The sequence below is a fragment of the Musca vetustissima genome, unplaced genomic scaffold (assembly GCF_032173495.1).
Source record: "Musca vetustissima isolate MV318-11 ecotype Yass unplaced genomic scaffold, APGP_CSIRO_Mvet_v1 utg2742, whole genome shotgun sequence".
Lineage (NCBI taxonomy): Eukaryota > Metazoa > Arthropoda > Insecta > Diptera > Muscidae > Musca > Musca vetustissima.
In genome coordinates, this window is record NW_026880872.1 from 59,243 (window position 1) to 73,097 (window position 13,855).

The following is a 13,855-nucleotide window of genomic DNA, read 5'->3' on the forward strand; positions in this document are numbered from 1 at the left end:
TCCTGCCTGTTATCCACCACGTGACAATGGCCATAGCGGTGCCCATTGCATGGCTCGTCGCATGTGGTGGTATGAATTTGCTTCGAATAGCTGTAAGCCCTTCTATTATGGAGGCTGTGGCGGTAATCGTAATCGTTGGTGTTCGAAACATGAATGCGATATGAATTGTTTGCGACCTCATTGAAAATGTGAGGAAGAAGAAAATTGTGAACTGTGAATTAAAAAATTATAATGAAATAAAAATTTTTGGAGTGCAAAAATATTAAAAAAAAACCAAAGATAAACCAGTATAAGGAAGTTAAATAAAAGAACCCTTCACCACTTTGGGCATATTCAACATTGGATCCATATCCATAAAGATGTCATTCTGCAACCGATACTAAATTTTCCATTTGAACCGATTTTCTCAAAAGTTAGCGCACATCACTCTAGGCTTAATTCAGTACGCTATGCCAAAATTCGTGCAAATCGAAAGATATTTAGGGACTTTGGTGCACCATTTACCTTAAATCGGACGAAAATATATATGGGAGCTATATATAAATTGGAACCGATGTTCACGAAACTTAGTATACATCATTCTAGAGTTAATTCAATACGCTGCGCCAAATTTCGTGCAAATCGAAAGATATATAGAGGCTTTGGTACACCATTTACCTTAAATCGGACAAAAATATATATGGGAGCTATAAATAAATCTTAACCGATTTTTATCAAACTTAGCACACATCATTCTTTGCTTAATTTAGTACGCTGTGCCAAATTTCGAGCAAATCGAAAGATATATAGGGACTTTGGTGGACCATTTACATAAAATCGGACAATACTATATTTGGAAGCTGTATCTAAATCTAAAGCTATTTTCACGAAACAGCACACACCGTTCTGGACCTAATTCAGAACTCTATCCCAAATATCATGCAAATCGAGAGATATATAGGGACTTTGATGTTCCATTCATTCTACACTCAATTCAGCACACCGTGCCAAATTTCGTGCAAATCGAAAGATATTAAGGGACTTCGGTGCCCCATTTACTTTAAATCGGACGAAAATATAAATGGGGGCTATATATAAATCGGAACCGATTTTCAAGAAATTTTACACACATCCTTCTAGACTCAAATCAGTACGCTATTCCAAATCTCGTGGAAATTGATAGAAATATAGGGACTTCGGTGAACCATTTACCTTAAATCGGACGAAAATATATATAGGAGCTATATTTAAATCTGAACAGATTTTCTCGAAACTTGACACACATCATTCGAGACATAATTTAGTATACTGAGCAAAATTTCGTGCAAATCGAAAGATATATAGGGGCTTTGGTGCACCATTTACCTAAAACCGGACAATACTATGAATGGGAGCTATATATAAATCTAAACCAATTTTCACGAAACTTAGCACACACCATTCTGGACTTCAATCAGTACGCTATGCCAAATTTCGTGGAAATCGATAGATATATAGGGAATTTGGTGAACCATTTACCTTAAATCGGACGAAAATATATATGGAACCGATTTTCAAGAAATTTTACACACGTCATTCTAGACTCAATTCAGTACGCTATACCGAATTTCGTGCAACTCGATAGATATATAAGGATTTTGGTGGGATTTTGGTGGGAGCTTTATCAAAATCTGAACCGATCTTCAAATTCAATAGGGTTTGTCTTTGGGCCATATAAGTGAGCTGTGCCAAGTTTCATTCAAATCGGATCATAAATGCGACCTGTACTTTGTTTACAATTCAATATCGACAGACGGACAGACGGACGGACATGCATAAATCGACTCAGGGAGTGATTCTATGCATATTCTCAAAGGAACCTCCTTTTGCCTGTTACAAACATATGCACAAAGACATAATACCCTGTAGCATAGTGTGGTGAAGGGTATAAAAATCCACGCCTATTGGTGGACCTTTAAAACAATATTCGTTGAAGAATCCACACTTATCGGTGTTCCCATAGCAACAATCATACCTCGCTGTTGTACCTGGTCTGTCGTCACACATGTTTGATTGTGAAACAAACAAACAAGCATGTCATCATACACGTGTTGTAATTAAATATGGAATTCAATTAAGTGACAAAGGATTCATTAATAATTATTCCATTGTGTGGCTAAGAACAGCTGCTGCCCTGAATTAATGTGGAACTCAAATCTTTTTATAGAAATCATGAAATGTTTAATGCTGATGACCCACCACGCAGCCAGAAACATGCTACTTGCATAGCGATTTTTTATTAATCCGATTTTTTTTTTATTTTCACAACTGTCCTCCAAGGATTAGAATTTTTTTTGTTCTCCCTCACTAATTCAATTAAAATCCCCCCAAAAAATGAAGCTCTTAATTAATTATATACTTACATGGGGAATTCACTTAACGCCTCCCGACTGCCGACAGATTTCTCATATGTGTTGATATAGGATTGAGGTTTGATGCCACCCTGATTCCAATACAGGACCATTAAAACGAATATTGTGGCGGTGAGGAGCATTAGCAGAGCTCTGCGCAGCGAAACGGCCAAAGCCATTTTGAAAATGTAACGTAACCTAGAAATAAAACAAAAATAAAAAGAAGAAGAAGAAAAAACATTAAAAATCATTGCCACACACACTTCGAAAAAAAATCAGGCTAAGGAAATTAAAAATTACGAGAATGAGAGAGCGCGAAAAAATTGACCTAAGACATGAAAAAGGAAAGTGGTGCACCTAAATCAACACATTTGTTGTTGTTATTTTTTGATTTCTTTTTGTTCTCACATAAAAATCATTGATGGATTGGTGATTGGAGTGCAGGTGAATATGTTGTCTGGTTGGGGGAGTGTGTTAGAGGGGTTGGCCAAATAAATTGCAGGAAACACCAGCCGCAATTAATGGCACCCAGTGCAAAAACCAAAAACTAATGAAATTGAGTTTGGTTTTTAATAACATGGCTAACACACACACACACACATCGATTGGGCGCCACCTTGATTTTTTGGCCACAATCAGGCCAGACAATAATGTCTTGAAACTAAAATCCATGATTTTTCCATTGCTTTTTTGGCAATTATCGTTTTTATGTTCGCCAATGATGAGGATTTTCCTTTTTTGCGGCTAACGGAAAATGAAATGAAACATGCAATGGAAAATGGATTGGAAATGAGACATGACAGTGGGACAAATGGGATATATCAAGGCGTGGCTTATTTGAAAAATATTTTTTCGAGGATGTATAAAGGCGTGGAAGCTCTATTCAAGTCTGAACCAATTTCCAAAAAAATAAATCCACACGCTAGGTTATTTTAACTGTAGTACGTTGTGCAAAATGTTGAGTTAATGGGCCTAACTTTGGGTCTTTGGTGCACCATTTACTTAAATTCGGACGAAATTATATATGGGAGCTATAACAAAATCGGAACCGATGTTCACGAAACTTAGCACACATCATTCTGGGCTTAATTCAGAACGCTGTGCCAAATTTCGTGCAAATCGAAAGATATTTAGGAACTTTGGTGCACAATTTACCTTAAATCGGACGAAAATATATATGGGAGCTTTATCTAAATCTGAACCGATTTTCACGAAACTTAACACACATCATTCTAGACCTAATTGAGTACGTTATGCCAAATTTCGTGCAAATCGAATGATATATAGGGACTTTGGTGCACCATTTACCTTAAATCGGATGAAAATATATATAGGAGCTATATCTAAATCTGAACCGATTTTCACAAAACTTAGCACACATCACTTTAGGCTTAATTTAGTACACCGTGCCAAATTTAGTGCAAATCGAAAGATACATAGGGACTTTGGTACACCATTTACCTTAAATCGGACGAAAATATATATGGGAGCTATATCTAAATTTGAACCGATTTTCACAATACTCAGAACACATCTTTCTATGCTTTATTCAGTACGCTGTGCCAAATTTCGTGCAAATCGAAAGATATATAGAGACTTTGGTGCACCATTTACCTTAAATCGGACGAAAATATATATGGGAGCTATATCGAAATCTGAACCGATTTTCACGAAATTTAACACCCATCGTTCTAGACCTTATTCAGTATGCTATACCAAATTTCATGCAAATGGAAAGATATATAGGGACTTTGGTGCACCATTTACATAAAATCGGACGAAAATATATATGTGAGCTATATCTAAATCTGAACCGATTTGCACGAAACTTAACACACATTATTCTAGACCTAATTGAGTACGCTGTGCCAAATTTCGTGGAAATCGAAAGATATATAGAGACAATGATGCACAATTTACCTTAAATCGAACGAAATTATATATTGGAGCTATATCAAAATCGGAACCGATTTTCACAAAACTTAGCACACATCTCTTTAGGCTTAGTTCAGTACGCTGTGCCAAATTTCGTGCAAATCAAATGATATATAGAGACTTTGGTGTACCATTTACCTTAAATTGGACGAAAATATATATAGGATCTATATCTAAATCTCAACCGATTTTCACGAAACTTAACATACATCATTCTAGACTTAATTCAGTACGCTATGCCAAATTTCGTCCAAATCGAAGAATATACAGGGACTTTGGTGCACTATTTTCCTAAAATCTGATGAAAATATATATGGGAGATATATCGAAATCTAAACCGATTTGCACGAAACTTAGCACACATCACTGTAGGCTTAATTCAGTACGCTGTGCCAAATTTCGTGCAAATCGAAGAATATATAGGGACTTTGGTGCACTATTTTCCTAACATCTGACGAAAATATATATGGGAACTATATCAAAATCTGAACCGATTTTTCCCAATTTCAATAGGGTTTGTCCTTGGGCCAAATAAATGAGCTGCGCCAAATTTCATCCAATTCGAATGAAAAATTCGACCTGTTCTTTGTTTACAATTTAACATGGACAGACGGAAGGACGGACATGAATTAATCGACTTAGAAAGTGATTCTATGTATATTCTCAAAAGGAACCATGTGTCTATCTCGTCTCCTTTTGCCTGTTACAAAAATATGCACAAAGACATAATACCCTGCACCACAGAGTGGTGAAGGGTATGAAAACCAAGTAACCATTAAGGCGTGGATTTTTTAAAAACATATATTTTCAAGTCCCATTAAAGCGTAGATTTTTTAAAAAATGTTTTTGTCAAGTTTTATTAAAACGTGGATTTAAAAAAAAAAAAAAATTAAATAAATATTTTTTTATGTAAACATCGGCAGAAAGTTAGATTTCCGTGGTAGTTGTGTAGGGTATTGTATGGTCGGCCCGTCCCCGACTCTACTGCTCTGCTCACTGGTTTTTTAATATTTTTTCAAGTTTCCATAAGGCGTGGATTTTTTAAAAAATATTTTTTCAAGTTCCATTGGATTTTTAAGGATTACCCACAGTCCCTTGTCACTAACTGCTATGCGAAACTAAATTTACTCCACTGATAGTGCCTTTCTCAAAATTATTCCCGCCGCTAGCAAAATAAAATTCTGAAGGTCAAAGAAATTCGTAAAATTTGAAAACAATGGAAACTTCGTCATCACCTTATCACAAATATTGAGACGAAGAACAATGAAGTTTGTGTGTGTGTGTGTGTTGCCACCTGAGTGAATCCACGAACCTAGTAAGTGACATTAGGTAAACTCACCTCATTACCTGACAAGGCATTGAATGAAATGAAATCACAATGTGTCACAAGGATAGTTAATGACAATTAAACGTACATACATACACACACACGTATATACACACAAGAAATATAGGTTATAATGAAAATAAACATTCAAGGGACTGAGAATTGTTATTGAGAAATGTACACTCATATTGAAAAATTGATTGATTGGTGTTGGACACAAAGGGTTCTTCGCGGCAAAGGGGCGACTTTAAGAAGGGTCTAAGGAAAATCAAATCTAAATCCCCCCACTAAAAATTTGTTTCCTTTAGCCTTTAATGATTAATTAATAACGGTAGTTGCTACCTTGAAAAGTGAATTTTGAATATTTTGTATCGATTCGAAATCTCTTTTTAAATAGTTTCCATTGTCGGCAGTGAACTAGACAAAGGCCAACTAACGACAAAAGTTTATAAAAGGAGAAAGAAATAAAAACTATAAACAGAAAAAAAGAAAAACATTTAACGAACGAGGTCATCCCAAGAATATAACGCACCGGAACACCAAACACTCACACACACACACTAACACTCTCACAAGCGAACTTTTCAAAGGATATGGCCAGGTGGTGATATGGCTGTCAATGTTGTCTGGCCTTTTTCAACTCTTGCATATAATTAAGCATCCTATGGAACAAAAAAAAAAAACAAATACAAGAATTAACATCCTGGGTTATCAGTGTCTGGTGATAATCAAAATCTAATTTAAAATCGCATGGCGACCTTTCGCCGTGACATGACAAGCTGCTGCGTTCGATAAGATTTGAATTCAATATACATAGAAATCAAAACGTTTCCTGAAGACCAACACAAGGATGGATTATTTTAAAGAATATTTTTTTAAAGACGAACAAAGAAGAAGGAATTTGAAGAGAAAGAAAACTTAAAAAAATATTCTTTAAAAAATCCATGCCTTATGGGAACGTAAAAAAAATATTTAAAAACCAGTGGGCGGAGCAGTATAGTCGGACGGGGCCGACCATACGATACCCTACACAACTACCACGGAACTCTAACTTTCTGCCGACGTTTATTCTGAGCCTGGGCAATATTTCGTGATAGTTGCCCGATTAGAGATCAACAGCACCTCTTCCTTACACTGACATATTTTTCGAATATTCCCAATATTGAGTACAGCCTTTATAATTACTTGTCCAGATTCCCTTCATCGTGGATTGTGTTGTGATGTTCGGATTATAATTGTGGCCTATATATCGACTCGAAAAAAAAACATAAAAAATTAAGTTTTCGGTCCACTTCATTCCAACATTTTTATCTGATCATTACCAAAAATTTTAGCCGATATCCTTGACCATATCTGGATCCTCATCGAACATTTCAAAGCGATCAGCGCTATATTTACGCCCTCTAGTGTGGTAATGGGTTACTAAATAATATCTCAGTACGTAAGCACCTGTAAATATTTAAGTGTAACTTTTAGATCTTAGTACATACGACAATATAATTGCTGTCAATTTAAAGGCCAACCACTCCTCTTGGATATCCCCTTCTCCATGTAAAAAATCGCGATGTTTGGGCCATAATTGCGGCCTCTGGAGCGACTAGAAAAACGGACATAAATAAAGTTTTTAGTCCATTTCATCCCCTAAATATAAACCGTGAAGATTGGTCCATAACTGTGCCCTGTATTGTGTTTACAAATTATAATGGACAGACGGACGGACATACATGTCTAGATCGATTCAGCTAGTCGAGATATGACGATCGGTATACTTAAAGGTGGGTCTAGGACCAATATTTCGCGGCGTTACTAACTTTTGGGGCTGCACAAAGCTATAATACCCTGACAACATAGTTGTGTAGGGTATAAAAATGGAAACTGAAAACATATTTTTCGAATTTTTATACCCTTCACCACACTGTGAAACAGGTTATTATGTATTTGTGCATATGTTTGTAACAGGCAAAAGGAAACCGGATAGACACATTTTTCCCTTTGAGAATATGCATAGAATCAGTTTTTAAGTCGATTTATACATGTCCGTCCGTCTGTCAGTCTGTCCATGTTAAATTGTAAACAATGTACAGGTCGCATTTATGATTCGAATTTGGTACACCTCATATATTTGGCTCAAACGAACAGCATTGAAATTGGAAAAAATCGGTTCAGATTTAGATATAGCTTCCATATATATTTTCGTTCGATTGTATGTAAATGGTTCGCCAAAGTCCCTGTTTAACTTTCGATATGCACGAAATTTGGGGCAGCGCACTAAATTAAGTCTAGAATGATGTGTGTTAAGTTTCGTAAAAATTGGTTCAAATTTAAATATAGCTCCCATATATAGTTTCATCCGATTTTTTGTAAATGGTGCATCAAAGTCCCTATATATCATTCAATTTGCACGAAATTTGGCATAGTGTACTGAAATAGGTCTAGAATGACGTGTGTAGAATGTCGTGAATATCGATTCAGATTTAGATATAGCTCCCATATGTATTTTCGTCGGATTTTATGTAAATAATGCACCGAAGTCCCTATATATCCTTCGATTTGCACGAAATTTGACATAGCGTAATGAATTGAGTGTAGAATGATAAGTGGTAAGTTTCGGGAAAATCGGTTCGGATTTAGATATAGCTACCATAAAGATTTTCGTCCGATTTTATGTAAATGGTGCACCAAAGTCCCTATATATCTCTCGATTTGCATGAAATTTGGTAAAGCGTACTGAATTAAGTCTAGAACGATGTGTGTTAAATTTCGGGAAAATCAGTTCGGATTTCGATATAGCTCCCATACATATATTTTAATCCGATTTTATGTAAATGGTGCACCGAAGTCACTATATAGTCTTCGTTTTGTACAGAATTTGACATGGCGTAATGAATTGAGTGTAGCATGATGAGTGGTAAGATTCGGAAAAATCGGTTCAGGATTAGATATAGCTGTCATATATATTTTCGTCCGATTTTATGTAAATGGTGCACCAAAGTCCCTATATATCTTTCGATTTGCATGAAATTTGGTAAAGCGTACTGAATTAAGTCTAAAACGATGTGTATAAAATTTCGTGAAAATCGGTTCAGATTTAGATATAGCTCCCATATATATTTTTGTCTGATTTTATGTAAATGGTGCACCGAAGTCCCTATATATCTTTCGATTTGCACGAAATTTGGCATAGTGTACTGAAATAGGTCTAGAATGACGTGTGTAGAATGTCGTGAATAACGGTTCAGATATAGATATAGCTCCCTTATATATTTTCGTCCGATTTTATGTAAATGGTGCACCGAAGTCCCTATATATCCTTCGATTTCCACGAAATTTGACATAGCGTCAAGACTAATGTGTGTTAAGTTTCAAGACTGATGTGTGTTAAGTTTTGTGAAAATTGGTTCAGATTTCGATATATCTCCCATATATATTTTCGTCCGATTTTATGTAAATGGTACACCAAGGTCCCTATATATCCTTCGTTTTGCACAAAATTTGACATAGCGTATTGAATGAAGTCAAAGTGATGTGTGTTAAGTTTCGTAAAAAATCGGTTCAGATTTATGTATAGCTCCCTTTTTATATATATATATATATATATATATAATATTTTATTTTTTATGTTATACAATAATGTTAAAATTTTCTATAAATATATTTTTCACTCTTTTTTCTAAAACGCAGCAGTTCTTCATTAAGTCACTAAGTTAAGTATGAAGATACCTCCATTATTTCTTATTGCATATTTTAGTTTTTATGACAAAATTCCTCGACACGCCAAATTCAAATAATTTGATTTTTTTTCTTTTCCAAAATTTCGCATTAAATAATCAAGGAAAAAAAACAAAAATACAGACAAAAAGTGAAAATGTCGTGACAAATTGTCATTGAAAATCTATGCAATGGGGTGAACTAAAAAAGGAAAAAATATCCATTCTTTGTATTGTTCTCGGGCCAACGAAATACCCTTCCTTGTGATGTAAAACACTTATCTGAGTCTATCTGGCATTCCATCATCACCACGACGGACATCATTCCCATCTGTGCGCCATCATCGTCATCGTTATTGTCAAGGTATTGTTTATTTATTTATTATTCATTAGTCCCTGTTATGGTATTTGTGAAATATACAAATGTGATGTTGTATGTGTGTGTGCAGCATTGTTTTTATTTTATTTTTTTTTCTCTTTCTTACTATATATTTGTATTTATATTTACATGTCAGTATGTTTATATTATATTTTCCCTTTTTTAACAAATATTTACTTTTTGCATTAGAAATCAGCATTCGGAAATAGGTTATTAGGGTGGAGACAAAGTTATGTATTTTTAAAAATATTTTTTTTAATAAACGACTTCAGAACTTATATTTTAAATTTGAAAAAATTTAAGTTTTATGGGAACTTGAAAATTATTTTTAAAAAAATCAACGCCTGTTAGGAACTGAAAAAATATTTTTAAAAAAATCAACGCCTGTTAGGAACTAGAAAAATATTTTTAAAAAACCACGCCTTGCGGAAAATTCAATTTTTTTTTAAAAAAATCCACGCCTTGTGGGAACTTCAAAAAATATTTTTAAAAAAATCAACGCCTGTTAGGAACTTGAAAAATATTTTTAAAAAAATCAACGCCTGTTACGAACTGGAAAAATATTTTTAAAAAACCACGCCTTGCGGGAAATTCAAAAAATATTTTTAAAAATATCCACGCCTTGTGGGAAAATATTTTTTAGAAAATTCACGTCTTTTCGAATTTGAAAATTTTTTTTTTCAAATCTTCGAATCGGTAGATTTTTAGTTATTGTGTACCTTACTGCGTATACGTGGTGTCATAACGTATACGACACCATGTTCTATTTTCACGAGAACCTCCCTAATGTATTTTTCCTTTTACAAGGGAAAATGCATTATTCTCTCATCCAAAATAAACAAATCATGTAAATATTTCGTATTGATGGAGAGAAGATATTTGAAATGGTGTATTTCATTGTCCCATTTCCAGTATCCATGCAACATTGTAACAGTATTCGACAACAATTGCTAAGTGGATTGGGACATTACACACAACATTATTCAATAATGCATAGGGCACCCTACATGATACACACATTCCAATATTGACCTCATCTACAATTCCGTAGAAAATTGCTTCATGTAAAATTGAATTCGGTAGGATAGAAAGAAGTCGAATAGTCCTCTATAAAAAGTCGTATCTCTATATCAAAACCTATTTCCTTTCACCTTTCCTTTTGGTTTGATAATGGAATGTTGACATGCATGAGTTGCTATTGAATAGTGTGTAAGAGTGTGTGTGACACACACATAGCCATATATTTTCTACATATATTTGTTGCAATTACACGATTTCATTCAATTACAAAAGCAGACACACACAAAAATAATGCCACAGCCTTGATGAATGATGATGATGACACACACAAAAAGGCGAAAGTAACTAGGATGAGGGGTCGATGAATGCCAAAGAGGAATAGAACTCAAAAGATGGCACATATAATTACTGTGAACCCACCATCCAGCAAGCCTTTAGTAATACGAATTATTACTAAAATATAATAATGATATAGTAAAGGTTTTGAATTTGAAAATGACCTGCTTTCTTTAGAGAACCATTATGAAATAGACAAATTACTAAATAATTAAAATGAGAAATATTTGAAAAGAAACAAAAAAAAATCGTTAAAAAATCGATGCCATGGAAAAATATTCTTATAACATACAAGCCTGTAGTAGTCCCCGAAAAAAAATTAAAAAATCTCTCGATGCTCTCTGAAAAGTAATTTATTGGGAACGTATACATATTGCCACAACGTATACGCCGAAGCGGTCTCAATATTTCTGAAATATGGTAGCGTATACGTTATGCCAATACGTATACGCGAATATAGAAAATTACCATATTCGTGTTTAAGACTTGAAAAAATATTCTGTAAAAAATCTACAAATGTTATTAGTGTTGAAAAAATATGCAAAACTACGCCTATCTATAACACTTCAATTTTTTTTTAAATAACCCACACCTGCTACAGGCCTTGCAAAATATTCCTAAAAACTCCCACACCTGCTACAGGCCTTGAATATTCCTAAAAACTCCCACACCTGCTACAGGCCTTGAAAAATATTCCTAAAAACCTCCACACCTGCTACAGGCCTTGAAAAATATTCCTAAAAACCCCCACACCTGCTACAGGCCTTGAAAAATATTCCTAAAAACTCCCACACCTGCTGCAGGCCTTGAAAAATATTCCTAAAAAAACCCGCACATGTTCTAGGCTTTGACAAATATTCCTAAAAACCCCCACACCCGCTACAGGCCTTGAAAAATATTCCTAAAAACCCCCACACCCGCTACATCTGTTATAGGCCTTGAAAAAAATATTCTTTAAAAATCCACGCCTCTCTATAACCCCGGAAAAAATATTTTTAAAAAATCCCACAAACCCACACCCCCACATCTGTTATAGGCCTGTAAAAAAATATTCTTTAAAAATCCACGCCTCTCTATAACCCCTGGAAAAAATATTTTTAAAAATCCACGCCTCTCTATAACCACTGGAAAAAATATTTTTAAAAATCCACGCCTCTCTATAACCCCTGGAAAAAATATTCTCTAAATATTCTCTAAATCCACGCCTCTCTTTAAACCCTTGAAAAAAAATTTCTTTAAAAACTCCACGCATCTCTATACCCCTGGCAAAAATATTCTTTAAAAAATTCACGCCTCTCCATAAACCCCCTGGAAAAAATATTCTTTAAAAATCCACGCCTCTCTATAACCCCTTGAAAAAATATTCTTTAAAAAATTCACGCCTCTCTATACCCCTGACAAAAATATTCTTTAAAAAATCCACGCCTCTCTATACCCCTGGCAAAAATATTCTTTAAAAAATTCACGCCTTTCCATAAACCCCCTGAAAAAAATATTCTTTAAAAAATCCACGCCTTTCCATAAACCCCCTGAAAAAATATTCTTTAAAAAATCCACGCCTCTCTATAACCCCTGGAAAAAATATTCTTTAAAAAATCCACGCCTCTCTATAACCCCTGGAAAAAATATTCTTTAAAAAATCCACGCCTCTCTATAACCCCTGGAAAAAATATTCTTTAAAAAATCCACGCCTCTCTATAACCCCTGGAAAAATATTCTTTAAAAAATCCACCCCTCTCTATAACCCCTGGAAAAATATTCTTTAAAAAATCCACGCCTCTCTATAACCCCTGGAAAAAATATTCTTTAAAAAATCCACGCCTCTCTATAACCCCTGGAAAAAATATTCTTTAAAAAATCCACGCCTCTCTATAACCCCTGGAAAAAATATTCTTTAAAAAGTCCACGCCTCTCTATAACCCTTGGAAAAAATATCCTTTAAAAAATCAATGCCACTCTATAAACCCTGGAAAAAATCCACGCATAGCTATAATAGATTTTCATTTAGTTCTGTTAGACATTATTGCGTATTAGTGTTGCCGCAACGTATACGCCACCATGGCCTTTCGTTATTTCCTATAATGTTTATTTCCGAATATTTTATAGGCTTATTGGAGATATATAAGGGATAATCTGCATGAAAATATGTATGGAGTGACTAACAAACCGAAAATTTATTTTTTTTTAAATAATTCTTAAGCCCAATGGATCACTTTACAGCCCATATTATTTTTAATTGTCCACACATTTTCTACTTCCCTCAACATCTCATCTCATATGCATGCTTGGTAGCTTGGAAAAAATATGGCCTGAACGCAGATGGGAAACAAGGCCATACGCTACGCTCTCAGTCTGTCTTTCTGTCATTGTTAATTATTCAATGTCAGTTTAGCTGAGGGAAAATGCGTGTGAATTTATGCAGATTTTCATGTCACTGCTTTACAAAAGAAACGAAAAAAAACAAAAACAAATGATTCACGATGTCAGTCTTCTGTTGTAGTGATTTAGCTCGCCGTGTAAACCTAAACTGACTAATTGCAGACAGCCTAATTATGACAACACAACTTGATGACTACATCATCGTGGGTTATATTGCACAGATTTTGTAATCCTTCGCGGCTGCTTCTTCATGTGTTTTCATATTTTTTCGTTCTCTACTGCTAAATTGACCAAGAAGATAATGATGGCAATTTGTAGGTTGGCTTTGGTATCATTAGAAGGCTTAATGGGAACCCTGTCATTCGCGAGAAGATTCTCTAAAAGAAATATAATTTTTTCTATG

The 13,855-nt window shown here is 34.6% G+C and overlaps 1 protein-coding gene across 1 annotated transcript in view; it reads right to left on the bottom strand.

Annotated features, from left to right (window-relative positions):
* LOC133326774 (probable beta-hexosaminidase fdl) overlaps positions 1 to 13,855 on the bottom strand; it is an 80,431-nt gene that overhangs the window by 15,303 nt on the left and 51,273 nt on the right. Inside the window, exon 2 of the mRNA XM_061535383.1 lies at positions 2,382 to 2,567. Coding sequence (XP_061391367.1) covers positions 2,382 to 2,548 — 167 coding nt within the window. The 5' untranslated portion in view covers positions 2,549 to 2,567. The remainder of the gene's footprint in view (positions 1 to 2,381; positions 2,568 to 13,855) is intronic.